The sequence below is a fragment of the Erpetoichthys calabaricus genome, chromosome 5 (genome assembly GCF_900747795.2).
Source record: "Erpetoichthys calabaricus chromosome 5, fErpCal1.3, whole genome shotgun sequence".
Classification (NCBI taxonomy): Eukaryota; Metazoa; Chordata; class Cladistia; order Polypteriformes; family Polypteridae; genus Erpetoichthys; species Erpetoichthys calabaricus.
In genome coordinates this window covers 14396832-14416314 of record NC_041398.2, presented here as the reverse complement: position 1 = coordinate 14416314, position 19483 = coordinate 14396832, and the positions used below count along the sequence as shown (strand labels likewise).

The 19483-nt window shown below is 41.4% G+C and overlaps 2 protein-coding genes across 2 annotated transcripts; both read left to right on the top strand.

The window, feature by feature from the left end:
- Window positions 1-139: 139 nt before the first annotated feature.
- LOC114641559 (gastrula zinc finger protein XlCGF26.1-like) lies at window positions 140-19461 on the top strand. Its single transcript, XM_028790599.2, has 3 exons — window positions 140-253; window positions 14634-15108; window positions 16660-19461. The coding sequence occupies exons 2-3, from the start codon at window positions 14697-14699 to the stop codon at window positions 17946-17948; spliced, it is 1701 nt and encodes a 566-aa protein (XP_028646432.1). The 5' UTR covers window positions 140-253; window positions 14634-14696; the 3' UTR covers window positions 17949-19461.
- Window positions 18055-19069, top strand: LOC127527820 (gastrula zinc finger protein XlCGF8.2DB-like). Its single transcript, XM_051927712.1, has 2 exons — window positions 18055-18075; window positions 18155-19069. Exons 1-2 carry the CDS (start codon window positions 18055-18057, stop codon window positions 19067-19069), a joined length of 936 nt encoding a protein of 311 aa, XP_051783672.1.
- Window positions 19462-19483: the final 22 nt, after the last annotated feature.

The window sequence follows — 19483 nt, the reverse complement described above, 5'->3', positions numbered from 1 at the left end:
AAATATCGGGTGCCAGGCAGCTTTGAAAGTCAGCTCCCCGACTCATTCTCTCTCTCCGTCCAGTAGATGGCAGTATTCGCCCGGCTGCTGGCGCGTTCCCGTCGTGTCGCTGTTTAATGACGCGCCTGTTTCGCTGCGTTTTGTTGCCGAAGCCGGATGGCCATACGTGGCAGGCGTGTGTCTGTACTTTATTAACTGGCATGAAGAGAGAAAGGAGAGCGCCGGGAGAGAGGAAGACCGGCGACAAGTGTTGGTGAGTAACGGGAAAACCGGACGGAGGGGATGAGGAGCCGACAGTGGGCTGAATATTCGAAAATGTTGAAGAAAAAAAAAAAAAAAGGGAAAGCAGGTGGGCGCGACACAGAAAGAGGAGATCTCGCCGCCGACCGCCTGCCCGGTCCAGCGGTTTGGCTGGTGAACTTGCGATTTTAGTCGCCCATTATCTGTCACACAGGTCTTTGGTTAATCGAAGCCCCCCTTTTCGCTTCCAGTCAGTTGCTTATACACGACGTGCAAAACCAGTTATTTATTAGATACTAGTCATGTAGCCCCTTACAATAACGGGCGCTAGAACAGTAGTGCATAAACATTAGTAGGAACAGTCTACCGTATATTAAATGGCAAGGGACTTTGACCTCATTCTTTTTGTTGGTCGTATTTTTCTTTCTTTCAGCCTTTCTTTTGTTGATGTTTACTTGCTGAGCTGACCGTTCTTCGTGGGCTGCCGCCATGTATAGTGTGTCTTTAATTTTCTGTGACAGTAATACTGTCTTGTACGTCCGCTGGCTTGTACGTCCGTAATATACCTTTAATTTTCTCTGGCGGTAATACAGGCGTGCCCGTCAGTAATATGCCTTTATTCTCCTCTGACAGTAATACTTGCTTGTATGTGGCTGTAAAATGCGTCACTGTATTGTGTACCTTTAATTTCCTCTCGCAGTAATACTGGTTTGTATTTCCGTAAAACGGCTGTAACTTTCTCGGACAGTAATATCACGCATCGCACCGTGCCCCGCGCATGCGCACTTCACCAGGAGACGCACACAGGGATTTTATTAAAGAGGATTAATAGCAAGACATGTGGCTTTGTTAAATTGCAGGCAAGTTTTACCCAATCCGACGCGGTTCCATGGAATAACTTTACTGGCAAAGCTGGCACACTTCCGTATCAATTTAGTGAGACTCACTGTGATGTGTAACGGGCACTGGAAAGGGTAAACAATAAAAGTAAAAAAAAAAAATCTGTGAAAAGCACAGGGTACCTGCCAGTTCTGGTATTCTATGGCAAATGCCAATTGAGCTCCACGGTGCCCACTAGAGAACGTCGGGCCCTCAGGCCCCCCTCATGAAGTCTGTTTCTGATTGTTTGCTCAGAGACATTCACACCAGTGGCCGGCCTGCCTGCCTGCCTGCTGGAGTTCATTTTGTAGGCTCTGCCAGTGATCATCCTGTACCTCCTCGCCCAAAGGAGCACATAGTGGTGGGTCCTGCTGATGGGTTAAGGACCTTCAATGAGGGGCCATGTCTAGCTCTCTGTCTCCTGGAATCTCCTCCATGCTCTTGAGACAGTGCTGGGAGACGCAACAAACCTTCTGGAAATGCCACGTGGTATTGATGTGCCATCCTAGAGAAGTTGGACTACCTGTGCCAGTTCTGTAGGGTCCAGGTATGGCCTCCTGCTACCAGTAGTGACACTGACCATAGACAAATGCAAAATGAGTGACAAAACAGATGAGGAGGGGAAAATGTCAGTGGCCTCCCACCTCCTGTTAACCCATTCATTCCTGTTTTGGGGGTTGTCTCATTGTCGCCCCTCTAGTGCACCAAAGCAGCTGAAACTGATGAACAAGCCCCTCTGCTACTTAACTGAGCAGATCAATAGCCCACAAGTGTCACTGACTTGATGCTATACTCTCATTCAAAAGGGTCCTTTCATTCTTTTGAGAAGTGTATATGTGTATGTGTGTGTGTGTGTGTATATATATATATATATATATATATATATATATATATATATATATATAAAATAAACATTTTGGGTCGAGATATGACCATCTCAGAGAGGCACGTTCACATCACGCAAGACTAGACATCACATGTACAGGCTTTTAAATGATCAATGCGCAGCATGGCACAACAGGCAGCTGGCATGAAGCGCACCCGCCTGAGGAGGGGGGATAACTCATTCACTACAGCTTTATTACGGGCAAATATCAAGAAATAAAAAATGTCGTGCTGCGCGTTGATCATTTTAAAGCCTGTACAGTAGCTGTCCTTTTGTCTAACATCCCGCGAGACAAGGAAGTGAAAGTGTCTCCGAGAAAATGTTTGTAATTAGGGCGTGATGTGCTAAAGTCACCGTCTCACGGGTCTTGCTTCCTATTGTAATGTCTAGTCTTGCGTGACGTGAAATTGTCTCTCTGAGATGATGAAAAATTCTTTTATATAATAAATAGAAATGTATATATGTATATACAGTCATATGAAAAAGTTTGGGACCCCAATCTTAATTCTTTGGATTTTTGTTTCTCATTGGCTGAACTTCCTTTTAATATCTGACATGCCTTATGGACACAGTAGTATTTCAGCAGTGACATTAAGTTTATTGGATTAAAAGAAAATATGCAACATGCATCATAACAAAATTAGACAGGTGCATAAATGTGGGCACCCCAACAGAGATATGACATTAATACTTAGTTGAGCCTCCTTTTGCTAATCTAACAGCCTCTAGACGCTGTCCTCCTGTAGCCTGTGATGAGGGTCTGATTCTGGATAGAGGTCTTGTTGACCATTCTTCATACAAAATCTCTCCAGTTCAGTTCAATTTGATGGACAGCCTGCTTCAAATCATCCCATAGATTTTCAATGATCTTCAAGTCAGGGGACTGTGACGGCCATTCCAGAACATTGTACTTCTCCCTCTGCATGAATGCCTTTGTAGATTTCCAAATGTGTTTTGGGTCATTGTCTTGTTGGAATATCGAACCCCTGTGTGACTTCAACTTTGTGACTGATGCTTGAACATTATCCTGAAGAATTTGTTAATATTGGGTTGAACTCATCCGACCCTCAACTTTGACAAGGGCCCCAGTCCCTGAACTAGCCACACAGCCACACAGCATGATGGAACCTCCACCAAATTTGACAGGAGGTAGCAGGAGTTTTTCTTGGAATGCGGTGTTCTTCTTCCGCCAAATAACTCCATTTCTGTCTCATCAGTCCAAAGCACTTTGTTCCAAAATTAATCTGGCTTGTCTAAATGAGCATTGGCATACAACAAGCGACTCTGTTTGTGGCCTGAGTGCAGAAAGGGCTTCTTTCTCATCACACTGCCATACAGATGTTCTTTGTGCAAATTGAATTGTAGAGCGATGTCCAGATACACCATCTGCAGCAAGATGTTCTTGCAGGTCTTTGGAGGTGATCTGTGGGTTGTCTGTCACCATTCTCGCAATCTTGCCCATATGCCGCTCCTGTATTTTTCTTGGCCTGCCAGACCTACTGTGTTTAACAGCAACTGTGCCTGTGGCCTTCCATTTCCTGATTCCATTCCTTACAGTTGAAACTGACAGTTTAAACCTCTGAGATGGCTTTTTGTAGCCTTCCCCTAAACCAGGAGACTCAACAATCTTTGTTTTCAGATCTTTGGAGAGTTGATTTGAGGATCCCATGGTGTCACTCTTCAGAGGAGAGTCAAAGAGAAGGAAGCACAACTTGTAATTGACCACCTTAAATCCCTTTATATCTCATGATTGGACACACCTGTCTGTGAAGTTCAAGGCGTAACGAGCTCATCACACCAAGTAATCAGCATTGAGCAGTGACAGGCATTCAAATCAGCACAATGACAAGGGGACCCACATTTGTGCACAGCCAGTTTTTCACATTTGATTTAATTTAATACGACTAAATACTGCATCACTAAAGATCTTTGTTCAGAAAACACCGCAGTACTCCTAGAAAATGAAAGACAGACCACTGTTATCTTTCATGTTGAAAGGAGAGGAAATGATTATGCAGGCTGAGAGGGGGTCCCAAACATTTTCATATGACTGTATGTGTGTGTGCTTGGTGTGTGTGTGTGTTTGTGTGTGTCCTGCGGTGGGTTGGCACCCTGCCCCGGATTGGTTCCTGCCTTGTGCCCTGTGTTGTCTGGGATTGGCTCCAGCAGACCCCCGTGACCCTGTGTTCAGCGGGTTGGAAAATGGATGGATGGATGGATGGATGGATATATGTATGTGTGTGTGTATTATTATAAATAATATATACAGTATGTGTGTTTATATACTGTATGTGTATTGTTGCTATAGCATCAGCTTTCTTTTGCTGTTTTCTTATTAATTTTTCCTTTTGTATGTAATTTTCACCTTTTAAATGTTTCCTAATAATCTCAGTTAACTTGAGAAAACAACACCGAATGCCTGAAGGCTCCACCAGAACCAGCTCCAGACCCTTTATTAGTAAATAACAGATTAAATAACCGTAAGACCTGGAAATGCAGAATGAAAATCTTAAACATAAGCACTGATTTTTGTAAATGTAACACACACAAACACACACATACATAAACACTTGGTAGCGTACAGTAGTGCTGGGCTGTATACCGGTTCATACTGAAAATCGTTTCTTATTCTTGTTATGATATGGATTTTCTTATACCGCATCACCAGCTTAAATTGCCTTAACAATGTCTGGAACGTGGCGCAGCAGGAAACTGTTTAAGGGGGACCTTTTTCACTGCTACACTGCTAAACAGATATAACAGAGTACATGCGTTAGTGGAGGTGTTGCACGGGGGCCGTTTTTCACTGCTACACCGCTAAGCAAGCATACAACGGATTACATGTGGTAGTGTAGGTATTGTGCGGTGAAAATGGACAGAGAACAAGCCAAAACTGAAGCCGTAGCAGACGAAGAAGTTGAACATGACGACACAGAAGGACTTTTGCTGAAAAAAAGGAGTCGTGTCCACTGCCTGGAGATACTTTGGATTTAAAAAGTCGGATGTGGACCATTATATTCAAGTGTGTAAATACTGTTTCTATAATACTGTATAATACTGCAAGCCAGGTTGTACTTGTTTAATTTTTTTCAATACTGTGTAATGTACCTGGGTACTGTGTAATAGTGTGACGACATGTTGACTTTATTCTCAACATTTCTACTTTATTCTCATAATTTGTCATTAAATTAGAACATCATGAACTAAACTTCATCTTAAAATGAATATTTAATTTACTAGATTTTCTCAAACCCCATCATAAGTTAATGTAGCACATTGAATGCTTTGTGTTAAGTGTTCTTCTGTTAATCGCTACGCTCTTCTTAAACAGAGCACAGCACACAGAATCCATTCACTTTGATATTCCTGCTCCCTAAACATTTACAATGCTAAGACAAATACCTGATATCATTTTCATGATGAAATGCATTAACGCTTGTATTAAACATGCACGGTGGCGTGGAGGTTGCACTGCTACCTCGCAGTAAGGGGGTCCCGGGTGTTCCCTGCCTTGAGTTTGTATGTTTTTCTGGTGGGTTTACTCGGCGTGCTTCAGTTTCTTTTCAGAGTCATGGAGGCTGTGCGGGTTTTGTTCTGCTCTATTGACCCTGCTAGTGTTTGTGTTGCTCGTATTCACCCTGCGATGAGCTGGCGCCCCGTTCAGGATTTCCTCCTGCCTCGCGCACGATGCTTACTGGGATGGGCGCAACCCTGAATGGATGGCATTAAAAAACATCTCCATTATACATGTTTATTTAAGTTCTGAACACTCCATGGTCTAAGTTTATAACTAGTTTAAATTACACAAAGATGTTTATTGTGTGGTGATTGGTTAGGTGGAGAAATAACAAGGAAGGATAGGAACTGAGGGGTTTGTTACGTCAGATAGAGGACAGCACATATGCAATAAAGAAAACCTGCTCTGAAGAACATCCATTGAGTTCTGTGTTCGTGTCTCCGACAACCAGATCACAAACCCAACATTTACACGATATTTCAGTTAAACCTCTGCGACACCCAGTCATACATCCAGCTTTACGGAGCCTCGTCACACCTGTCATAAAGTTCTCTACACTGAATGTACACCTGGGGACCCCTTACTGCGAGGGAGCAGCACACACCAGCGTGTATGTTTGATACCTGCTTTAATGCATTTCGTCATGAAAATGATATCAAGTGTTTATATTAGCGTTCTAAATGTTCAGAGAGCAGGAATATCATGAAGTGTGGTGATCAGTGCAGGAGGACGTCAGTTTAAGAAGAGCGTAGCGATTAACAACTGGGCCGGGGGACACAACGTTTTACGGAAATACAAACCAGTATTACTGCGAGAGGAAATTAAAGGTACACAATACAGTGACGCATATTACAGCCACATACAAGCCAGTATTACTGTCAGAGGAGATTAAAGGCATATTACCGATGCGCACGCCTGTATTACCACCAGAGAAAATTAAAGGTATATTACGGACGTACAAGCCAGCGGACGTACAAGACGGTATCCTTCAATAAGGGCGCGCACAAAAAGGCGAGCCTCAAAAGGGCGACCTCAATTGGGCGCAGCGAATAAAGGCGCGCGTAAATAAAGATCTGCACCTTTGTTGCTCTTCACATATTCCAGAGCCATTTGAACTAAATTATCTACGCGCCCTTATTGAATAGAGCCGTACAAGACAGTATTACTAAATACACAAAGTATTATTAAATACACAAAGCATTTAATGGGCTGCATAACTTATGACGGGGTTTGAGAAAATCTAGTGAATTAAACTTTGATTTTAGGATGAAGTTTAGTTTACGACATTTCTACTTTTAATTATAAAATAAACTTCGAGAAGAATAAAGTAGAAATGTCGACTTTAATCACGATATCAACAGCGAGAATAAAGTGGAAATGTCGAGACATATAGTTTGTTGTTTTTTTCTTCACCGTAGCCCTAATACAATTCCGTAGGGCTATATCACAAATAGCATTATAAATGCCAGTTTCAGTTTTATTATTTATGTATATACAGTAGCTTAGCTTGAAGCAGGTCCATATGAATGCAGTTTGCCTTAATGATGGTTCAGTTGGTAAAGATGTCATCACCAAGTTGCACTTGTTTTATTTTATTTTGTTTGGTGAATACTGTAATGCACCTGGGCTTTGAAGTCTTGGAGTAACAGTATTATTATTGAACTAGTCATGTAGCCCGTTACAATAACGGGCGCTAGAACAGTAGTGCATAAACATTAGTAGGAACATTAGTAGGGACCTTGACCTCATTCTGTCTGTTGGTCGTATTTTTCTTTGTCTTTCAGCCTTTCTTGTGTTGATGTTTACTTGCTGAGCTGACTGTTCTTCGTGGGCTGCCGACGTGTATTGTGTGTCTTTAATTTTCTGTGACAGTAATACTGTCTTGTACAGCTCTATTCAATAAGGGCGCGTAGATAATTTAGTTCAAATGGCTCTGGAATATGTGAAGAGCAACAGGTGCAGATCTTTATTTACGCGCGCCTTTATTCGCTGCGCCCAATTGAGGTCGCCCTTTTGAGGCTCGCCTTTTTGTGCGCGCCCTTATTGAAGGATACCGTCTTGTACGTCCGTAATATACCTTTAATTTTCTCTGGCGGTAATACAGGCGTGCACGTCGGTAATATGCTTTTAATCTCCTCTGACAGTAATACTGGCTTGCATGTGGCTGTAATATGAGTCACTGTATTATGTACCTTTAATTTCCTCTCGCAGTAATACTGGTTTGTATTTCCGTAAAAACGCTTCTAACTTTCTCTGACACTAATATCGCGAGTCGCACCGTGCCCCGCGCATGTGCACTTCATCAGAAGACACCCACACACGGACACCTGGATGCACACAGGGATTTTATACATATATATATATATATATATACAGTGGTGTGAAAAACTATTTGCCCCCTTCCTGATTTCTTATTCTTTTGCATGTTTGTCACACAAAATGTTTCTGATCATCAAACACATTTAACCATTAGTCAAATATAACACAAGTAAACACAAAATGCAGTTTTTAAATGATGGTTTTTATTATTTAGGGAGAAAAAAAATCCAAACCTACATGGCCCTGTGTGAAAAAGTAATTGCCCCCTTGTTAAAAAATAACCTAACTGTGGTGTATCACACCTGAGTTCAATTTCCGTAGCCACCCCCAGGCCTGATTACTGCCACACCTGTTTCAATCAAGAAATCACTTAAATAGGAGCTGCCTGACACAGAGAAGTAGACCAAAAGCACCTCAAAAGCTAGACATCATGCCAAGATCCAAAGAAATTCAGGAACAAATGAGAACAGAAGTAACTGAGATCTATCAGTCTGGTAAAGGTTATAAAGCCATTTCTAAAGCTTTGGGACTCCAGTGAACCACAGTGAGAGCCATTATCCACAAATGGCAAAAACATGGAACAGTGGTGAACCTTCCCAGGAGTGGCCGGCTGACCAAAATTACCCCAAGAGCGCAGAGACGACTCATCCGAGAGGTCACAAAAGACCCCAGGACAACGTCTAAAGAACTGCAGGCCTCACTTGCCTCAATTAAGGTCAGTGTTCACGACTCCACCATAAGAAAGAGACTGGGCAAAAACGGCCTGCATGGCAGATTTCGAAAACGCAAACCACTGTTAAGCAAAAAGAACATTAGGGCTCGTCTCAATTTTGCTAAGAAACATCTCAATGATTGCCAAGACTTTTGGGAAAATACCTTGTGGACTGATGAGTCAAAAGTTGAACTTTTTGGAAGGCAAATGTCCCGTTACATCTGGCGTAAAAGGAACACAGCATTTCAGAAAAAGAACATCATACCAACAGTAAAATATGGTGGTGGTAGTGTGATGGTCTGGGGTTGTTTTGCTGCTTCAGGACCTGGAAGGCTTGCTGTGATAGATGGAACCATGAATTCTACTGTCTACCAAAAAATCCTGAAGGAGAATGTCCGGCCATCTGTTCGTCAACTCAAGCTGAAGCGATCTTGGGTGCTGCAACAGGACAATGACCCAAAACACACCAGCAAATCCACCTCTGAATGGCTGAAGAAAAACAAAATGAAGACTTTGGAGTGGCCTAGTCAAAGTCCTGACCTGAATCCAATTGAGATGCTATGGCATGACCTTAAAAAGGCGGTTCATGCTAGAAAACCCTCAAATAAAGCTGAATTACAACAATTTTGCAAAGATGAGTGGGCCAAATTCCTCCAGAGCGCTGTAAAAGACTCATTGCAAGTTATCGCAAACGCTTGATTGCAGTTATTGCTGCTAAGGGTGGCCCAACCAGTTATTAGGTTCAGGGGGCAATTACTTTTTCACACAGGGCCATGTAGGTTTGGATTTTTTTTTCTCCCTAAATAATAAAAACCATCATTTAAAAACTGCATTTTGTGTTTACTTGTGTTATATTTGACTAATGGTTAAATGTGTTTGATGATCAGAAACATTTTGTGTGACAAACATGCAAAAGAATAAGAAATCAGGAAGGGGGCAAATAGTTTTTCACACCACTGTATATATATAGATGTTGCACTATTATTTATTTTATTGTTATTGTTTACTAGGGGGCTCCGCCCCCTGCTCACTTCGCTCGCCAACCCCTGGTCTTGGGTAACCTGAAATAGATTTGAAAGAGATTATTGTCTGTCCTGGTAATTGTTACATATGTATCATGTTCACCGTTACGACATCTGTAGGTCTATGTAATATATGTAAATGACAATCGCAGTTTAGTTATGTTATGTAAGTATAGAATGTCTTTGAGTTTGTGCAGATCTATGTATGAGATATATTGGAGTGTAAAGGCGTAGATGACGTACAAAGGATATCTTCATACACCGCATTTGTAGTAAAGACGGCGTGTTGTCCTTGAATGAGTTTTCCTTGGTATGGAGTTATTATAATCTTGACGTTAACGTCACATGCATGCCTAACTCCTGAGAAGGCTACATAGAGTTGTCTATGTCTAAATACGGGCTCAGAGAGGTAAAGGCCGACTCTGTCCATGGTCTGTCCTTGGGATTTGTTGATTAGGTATACGTTGTTTACTGTTAGTAATACGGATAATTGCACTCACTGTTAAAATTTCCTATTTCCGTTAGGTGAACTCTTTCGTTTCTGAGCCGTGGCTCCTTCGCTTGCAGTGCATAGGCGCATCTCGTGTTTGACTATGCTGTGTTTTTTGGACGTTTGGGGACTCCGTACCTTCTCTGGTTTGACTGTGGGGCGGGACGCGGAAGCCTCTTCTGTTTGTGTTCTCTGTGAGTACTTATAATATTGTATTACTGTAATGTGATTTACATATGCTGTGGATTCCGGATCTTCGGGGCTTCTGTACTATCTCGGGTTTTTGCCTGTGGTGCTTTAGAAGCACGTTGTAGGCTCTTGCACCTTCCGTACTATGTTGGGTTTGACTATACTGTGTAGTGTGCACGTGTAGGGCTCTGTACTCTCTTTGAGAGGGCTACATACAGTTGTCCGTGTGTAAAGTGCTTAATATTGTATCACTGTAATGTGATTCACATATGTTGTGGAGTCCAGATCTGTGTGGTTTCTGTACTATCTCGTGTTTATGCTTGCGGTGTGTTAGAAGCGCGTGGACCATGCTGTGTAGTGTGGACGTTTAGTTCAGAAGCGCGTTGTAGGCGCCTGCGCCTTCCGTAATATCTTTGTGGACCTGTGGGGCCTCCGTAGCCTCTTCCGTTTGACTCTGGGGTGCAGCGCAGAATCCTCTCTTCTGTGTGGCTGTGTCGTTAGTCGTTAGCTACGGGCGCGTTGTTGCTTCGTGTCTTATTCACGTCAGTTGAGCTCTTTCGTTTTTGGGCCGTGCCTCCTTCGTTCACGGTGGATCAGACTTCGCTTGCGGTTTATGATATGCGCGCTGTAGGCGCCTGCGCACTATGTCTCCTGCTCCCATCGCCGTGTACCTGCGTCCATGCCTTCCGGTTTACCATTCTCGGTTAGTAATATGGATCAGTTTAAATATTATGCAGTTTAATGAGGGTAAAGTTGTTTAAAAAGTCACTTTAACGTGTCAGTGCAATGGGACCAGTCAGCATATCAGGTCGGCTCTTAAAGTCTTGCTCTAAGCAGCTCTCCCCAGTTTTTCATTTGCTTTTTAACTGGTCTCTGACCTGTGGTATTGTACCTAATCTGTGGAAACAATCAATCATCACCCCTGTATCTAAGGTTTCTAGGCCAAGCTGTTTAAATGACTACAGACCAGTGGCACTTACATCTATTCCAATGAAATGCTTTGAACACTTGGTGAAAAACATTTTAATGACAACGTCTTTTCAAGACAACAATCAATTTGCTTATTGTGCAGACAGAAGTGTGGAAGATGCTCTGCTTGTTATCTTACATCAAATCTACACCTTTCTTGATCAGCCTGGTTCATATGTCAGAGCACTATTTTTCTTCAGCGTTCAATACTATACAGCCTCATATACTGATTGGGAAATTAAACAGTATGAATGCAAACCCATTTATCATACTATGGATTCAGAACTTTCTTTTAAATGGTTCACAGACAGTTAAATTTCAGGACACTCTTTCAATATCCATTCATTCAAACACACGAAGTCCACAGGGGTGTGTGTCTTATCACCATTACTGTTTACTGTGTACACAAGTGACCTGAGACAGAACAATGACCACTGCTCCATTATTAAGTATGAGGATGACACCATGATCATAGGACACATATCTGGGGAGGATGAAAGCCACTATCTAAATCAAGTGGACTGGATGGTAAACTGGTGCAATAAAAACTCTCTCACTCTGAATGTAAAAAAGACCAAAGAAATGATATTTGATTTTAAGAGACAGAAATCTGTATGTTCACCTGTTGTAGTTCTGGGAGAGGAGGTAGAAATAGTGAATGAATATAAATACTTAGGAATTTACCTAGATAACAATCTTAACTGGAATACAAATACAAAAAAACTATTTTCTAAATGCAACCAGCGCTTATTTCTCCTCCATAAACTCAAACTATTTAAAGTAGACGAGGACCTCATGTTGTCCTCCTATCGCAGTATGATCCAGTCTGTGATCACTTTCAGTTTCACTGCCTGGTTTAATAGTCTAACAAACCAAAACTCAAAAAATCTCCAGCAGATTACGAAGTATGCAGCTAAAGTTATTGGGGCTGATGTTGATGATTTGACTACTGTGTGTGTGTGTCAGAGGGCAATGCTAAAGAAACTGGAAATCATCTCAACTGATGACAGACATCCATTACATGTAGAACTAAACTTCAGTAAATCAGGAAGGAGAGTTGCTTTGAAAACCCACACAAATCGCTCCAGAAACTCCTTTCTTCCTAGTGCCCTACGACTTTTCAATAAGAATTATCGGAGATAATGTTTAAGGTTTATATATATATATATATCCTGTAACCTTTTTTGTTAGATAAAACATATTTATACCAACTGCCTTACCTTAACCTTTCTTATTTCTATTTGTCTGTTTTATTTCATTCTGTCTGTTACCTGTTATTAGATGCAACTGAGAAGGCAAATTTCATGTTTTCCTGTGTAAACACGACTAAATAAAGAAACCTAACCTAACCCTAACCTAACCTCAGTGGACGGAGATTGTTAACATTAACAGAAAGTGTATTTGGTTTACAAAACATATTTACTATTTATTCCTTTTCTAAGACATGTTCAGTACAAAACAACTTTTGACAAGCACCTCTGGATATTTTATTAAGTCTAAATGCCTCTTTGGGTGGTTGAAAATATGTTGGCACAATTTTAGTTGTTTGCAAACTTTCTTCAATAAAAAGGTTTGATATTTTGACTGCAACTGTCATGCAATGTCATTCCTTCTCTCCATTAGTGCCACCCCCTTGAAAACTATCACATTATGGGGTCATACAAACCTGGGTTAATACTTCTGTGCACATTCAAATGTCTTTTTGTACAGTATACAATGCTCACGACAGTGGAATCGGTTATTCTTAGCCAGTAATTGCAGTGGAAAATGTGGTGAACATCCACTCATGCATGGGAAAAAAAATACTGTCCAATACCGTGAAACCGGGATAATTTAGAAATATACCATGATATAGAATTTTGTTCCTACCGCCCAGCACTAGTGTACAGTAAAGTCCCAAACCCTGCAGCCCCCGTCTAACTAGTGCAGAGTTGAGCTCTCAAGCTTAGAGGAGTGACATCAGAAGCCCAGTGGGGTGAAATAAGAATTAAGTGAAGAACAGCTTAATGAATTTCTGCAAGTGCCCTGCGTCAAAAATAAAATAAAATCGGGAGTGGTCTCCCCTTGACTTTCTCGATTTACTCAGATATGGGGATGGAAACTTGAGGAGTAAACCGCAAGACAAGGATTCTATTTTTACATTATTATGTACATTAAAGAACCATCCATCCATTACACAACCCGCTATACCCTAACTATAGGGTCACGGGGGGGGGGTCTGCTGGAGCCAATCCCAGCCAATACAGGATGCAAGGTAGGAAACACTGCAGACATTAAAGAACCATCAACAACAAATCCAATCGCATTAATAATTTTTTGAACAATTATTGTAAAAGTCAAGTTAAACAAAGCGGACTGTGCAGCTGCCTGAACAAAAGGTAAAGTACCACTTCTGCTTAATGGAAATAACCTCAAAGTTAATAGGATTCTAGATTTTGTTCCTAATACTTGTATGCAAAATGTGGTTGACCGAAATGAAAGTGCACTCGAGTTATCGTGATTACACACATGGTATTTTCAGACTCGGTGAGGTTTAAAACGTCTAATATATAGTGCCTTTCATATCTGTCTATTAATACTTTCCTTACACCTCATATACGAGAAAGACCAAAGGATGAGCTCTCCCCTGTGCTGGCCTCTCTCCACTGGCTACCGGCGAGTTGTTGTTTTTTTGAAGCCTTGCGTGGTCTCCACTCCAAAACACATCTGTGGTCTCCTTCACCCCGACTCGGCGCCGGAGGCATTGTGGTCAACAGGGCCGCTCCTCCTCCTCGTAGTCCTAAGATCTCAGCTGAAGTCCAAGGGAGACCAAAGTTTCTTAGCTGCCTTCCCCCATTTGACGACTCGGCTTAAGACCCACTGCTTCTCTTCTTCATATTGGATGGTCTCGTTTGATTTTTTTTTTGTTTTATGAACCTGTTTCTTACACTGTTGTTTGTGTTGTGTTTATTTTGTTTGGCACTTTGGCTCAACACCCGTTGTTTTAAATGCACTTTTATAAATAAATCGGACTTGACCCCCCCAAAACAGATGGGATCTCTTTGAAATCCTATGACTCCTTCACCATTGCATGTTGGGAGACTTCATTAGGCCTATGCTGTCAGTATGAAATGGGTCAACGTGACTTAAAAGGTAAGTCCTTCAACCTTTGTGTGCCCCCCCCCCCCCCCCCCCCCCCCCCCCCTTCCACATTCTTGACTTTGTCTCGGTCTGCATTTTAAATTGTTTTTACACTCCAAATCTGCCGAGAGTTTCTTAGGCTGACTTGGAAACTTTGCAACATTTGTCTTCAAAACCTAGCTGGCAGTCTTCTGTGATTTATTTATTTATTTTTTAGTAAAGACAGGCAGTTCACCCTGTCCCATGCTCATGTTGTTTTTGATGTCATTCTATACCGTTTCTATTCGCAGGGCCCAGTTCCCATATAAGAAGAGTAGACAGTTGAGCGGTTAGAGAAGAGTTTCCCACAGACCATGGCCTCGGCTAAAGAGAAGGATATGGATGAAAGACTGGCACACCTTAAACAGGAGGACTGTGAGTGGGAGGCACCCAAGCAGTTGTGTGTAAAGCGGGAGGATTGCGATGGGGCCACTGTTAAAAAGGAGGAGTGCAAAGAGGAGCTTGTGGAGATTAAAATGGAGGATTCTGACGATTTCTCTTTTAGTCTTGACCTCCAAGTCCATGAAACTGGGCATATTATCAGGCAAGGTATCTGTGAAGAATCCCATTCCGGTTTGAAACCCTGGTTGCATAATAAGGGACAACTGACCGCCCCGCTGAATATCTTGGAACTGAAGTCTGAGCTGTTTGAGTTGGAGGAGGAAATTGAAGAAGGAAACGGCAGAGAAGGAGAAGAGCAGCAGTCATCTGGGAGTGTGGGACTAAGTAAGTCATGTAGGTAAACCGAACCTGACAATGGCAGCGTTTACAAAGTGATGACTAGCAGTAGTTGACCTCTCAAATAATCACTCGAAAATGTTTGGGTTAATGCGGAAATATCTAAAGTGTCCAGCACAAGATTTTCACAACATTCACAGTAGTTGTTATTTTGGAATCATTTTGCCTCAGGATTAATAAGACGTTTGTAATTCTCTAGAGCTAATAACTATAGAGGTTTCATTCTGGTCAAGAGATTCTTTTGTGTCGTGTCCACACCCTGACATAGAGACAGATGTTTTCACTGAAACTGGACTCTTAAGCCATGAAAACCCATTAATAATCTGGGACAGGTCACAATAAGGCAGGTATCAACCTGAGAGTGGATGCCAATCCGGGCAGGGCACACTGGCACATCCATCCACAGTCCGTCACACCAGATGGCGATTAACACAGCAGACATGTCTTTGGGGTATGAGAGGGAGATGGAGAAATGGAACAAACAGCAGGAGAATGCAAAGTGGACAGACCCGGAGTGGGATGTATGAATGGGTCAGCATCACTATCTATTATATAGTGCCTTTCATATCTATCATATAGTGCATTTTATATCTATTATCAAGTGCCTTTCTATGATATAGTGCCTTCTATATCTATTATATAGTGCCTTCCAAATCTTTCTATCAGATATGAAAGGCACTATATGATAGAAAGAAAGATAGATAAAGATAAGATATGGAAGGCACTATATATCTATCAGATATGAAAGGCACTATATGATAGATATGAAAGGCACTATATAATAGAAAGATAGATATATAGTGCCTTCCATATCTTATCTTCATCTATCAGATATGAAAGGCACTATATAATAGAAAGAAAGATAGATAAGATATGGAAGGCACTATATATCTATCTATATAAATCCAACGTGTGTCCGTTTTTCACGAGAGAACTTCCTAATGGATTTAGATCATTTTTTTTTTTTTTTCTATTTCTATAATTTGCTTGAATGTTCCAATTGATTTTGTGACTTTTCTCATCGTGCTCTGTATCATAGTTTGCTTGCGATGGCAATTTATTTGCACTAATCCAAGAAAGCGGCATGGAGGTGGGGCCCCTCCTCATTCACTCGCCAGCCTCTGTTCGAGTCGCTGTACCTCTCTCCATGTGTTGCCTCCCCTTAGCTAGCCATACCGGTTTGTTCAGCAGACATTGTCATCTACTGATTGATAGGGAGTAACGTTTGACGTTTTTGAGAGAGAGATATCAGGGCTCTATGTGCTTCAGAGGGTAGCTGCTGATTGCCTGAGAGATCACGGCCACATGCTCTTCTCCACACATGGGGGATGCTCTCCCATTAGAGCTGAACACAGTCAGTTACACTGCCAATGTTTGTGGCCAAGCGCAAGCTACGTACGGTCCAAATGTCAATTACATGTTTTAATTTTTTTTTTATTATTGATTTTTAAAGTTTGTCCTGTTTCACTAGTATGTGGGTGGAGCCACGGGGGGCAGCTAGTTTTAAAAAATTGACCTGAAATGTTTGTGCTATTACAGATTTCCACAAGGATGGCACCCTCTCCCCGCTTTCATTTACTCAGCCCTGTCTTCAGCACAGAATCCAACAGAAACAAGAACACGAGAAGATGAAGAAATCAACAAGAGAACCAGATAACGTGACAGCAGCCTCTTCTCAAAACAGTTCTCTTCCTACTGGTAAAATAACGCAGGCAGAAGCCGTTAACATTGATCAACAGCGACCCCTTAATACACATGAAGAGGTTTTTCATGCAAGCCTTAAATCGATTCCTATGAAAAAGAAGCCATACTCATGTTCTGAATGTGGCAGACTATTTTCACGTAGTGACAGTCTCCACAATCACAAACGAATTCACACTGGAGAGAAACCTTATTGCTGTGTCGAATGTGGCAAAAGATTCTCACAAATAAGCAATCTTCACAGCCACACAAAAATCCACACAAGAGAAAGGCCTTTTTGCTGCTCTGAATGTGGCAAACGATTTTCACGTAACAGGACTCTTCAAAAACACATACGGATTCACACTGGAGAGAAACCTTATTCCTGCTCTGAATGTGGCAAAAGATTTTCACAAAGTAGTACTCTTCAGAGCCACAAAAGAACTCACACTGGAGAAAAACCTTATTGCTGTAGTGAATGTGGCAAACGATTTTCTCATATCAGCAGTCTTCAGCAGCACAAACATATTCATACTGGAGAGAAGCCATATTGCTGTAGTGAATGTGGCAAGAGCTTCTCCCATAACAGTAGTCTTCAGAATCATGTAACCGTTCATACTGCGGACAAACCTCATTTTTGTTCTGAATGTGGCAAAGGATTTTCCCATATTAGCAATCTTCATAAGCATGCAAAAACTCACACTGGTGAGAAACCTTACTGTTGCTCTGAGTGTGGTAAAAGATTCTTACAAATTTGCCACCTTCAACGCCATATCAAAATTCATACTGGAGAAAAGCAACATTGTTGTACTGAATGTGGCAAACAGTTCATAGAAATGAGCCAGCTTCAGAGACACATCAGAATTCACACTGGAGAGAAACCTCACTGTTGTTTGGAATGTGGCAAGCGATTCTCAGACAGAAGTAATCTTTATAAACATAACAGAATTCATACTGGGGAGAAACCTCACTGCTGTTCTCAATGTGGGAAAAGATTCTTAGAAATAAGCCATCTTCAGTGCCATATCAGAATTCATACTGGAGAGAAACCTTATTGTTGTTCTGAATGTGGTAAAAGGTTCTCAAACAGCAGTGGCCTTCGTAGTCGTGAAAGAATTCATACTGGTGACAAACCTCAGCTGTTCTGAATCTAGTAAGCATTTTTCAGACGGCAGGAGTCTTAGTAGGCACTTGAGTACTCACACAGAAGAGAACCCCCATTGCTGTGCAGAGTGTGGCAAATGATTCTCACAAATGCGCAGTCTTCAGACCAATGTGAGAATACACATTGGAGAAAAAAACTTTTTGCAGTTCTGAATGTGGCAAATGCTTTTCCTATAATACTACGCCACAGCAGCATGCACACATTCATATAAAAGAAAGTCCATATTGCTGTTCTGAATGTGGCAAAAGATTTTCCAACAGCAGTCTTCAGGAACACTTAAGAATTCACACTGGTGAAAAACCTTATTGTTCTGAATGTGGCAAACTATGTTCCCATCATAGCAGTTTTCAGAAACATTCAAAACTTCATAAAGGAGAAAAACCTTATTGTTGTTCTGAATGTGGGAAGGGATTTTTACTTCTGAGTAGGGTTCATAATCATGTAAGAATTCACAGTGGAGAGAAACCTTATTGTTGTCCTAAATGTGGCAAATGGTTCTTGGACATAAACCAACTTCAGAGCCACAGCAGAATTCATACTGGAGAGAAACCTCTCTGCTGTTTGGAATCTGGCAAACGATTTTCACACAGTAGTAATCTTCATAATCACATGAAAATTCATACTGGAGAAAAAACTTGTTGCTATTCTGAATGTGGAAAACAATTTTCACAAATAGGTCACCTTCAAAGCCACATCAGAATTCATACTGGTGAGAAGCCCTTTTGTTGTACCGAATGTGGTAAGCGTTTTTCACGTAACAGTGGCCTTCGTAGCCATAAAAGAATTCACACTGATGAAAAGCCTCATAGCTGTTCTGAATGTGGCAAATGTTTCACAGACCGGAAGAATCTCACCAGCCACATGAAAATTCACACCGGCGACAAACCGTATTTCTGTTCTGAATGTGGTAGATGTTTCACTCACAGAAGCAGTCTTCTTAGCCATATAACAACTCACTCTAGAGCAAAACTAAACTCTGATTTTGAAGTGGCAAGCAATTCTCAAAAGAATGCCACATGGGAATTCATGCTGGAGAAAAACTGTACTGTCGTTCAGAATGTGGCAAACGATTCTTCCATAGTATTGGTCTTCAGGTACACATGAGAATTCATACCAGAGATAATCTGATACAGTCAGAAGGGCTGGACCTGGCTAAATAAAATTATCACACAGAACAATATTGTGTTTAATAATAGCTTAACATGGGCTAACTGAGGAGTGTCCTTGTTTTATGGAATCGTAAACATGCAAAACCCACCTTTTAGTTTGATGCAGTTTATGAAGGCACCCGTGAAGTTCTGAAAACTGTGCTGCAGATAAATCAGACTGCATGTGTGGTCATATAGAAAGATGTAAGCAACTCTGTCCACGAGCTTTGCAGTTTTAATAATGTGAAGTGTTCATTATTTTATACCGAAAGTTACAGTCTCAAAAATTGAATTTGTATTCAGCATTTAATCCTTATAATGCAAAATAAACATGTCAGCTCTGACTGATTTAGGAGTCTTCTTCTCTCTT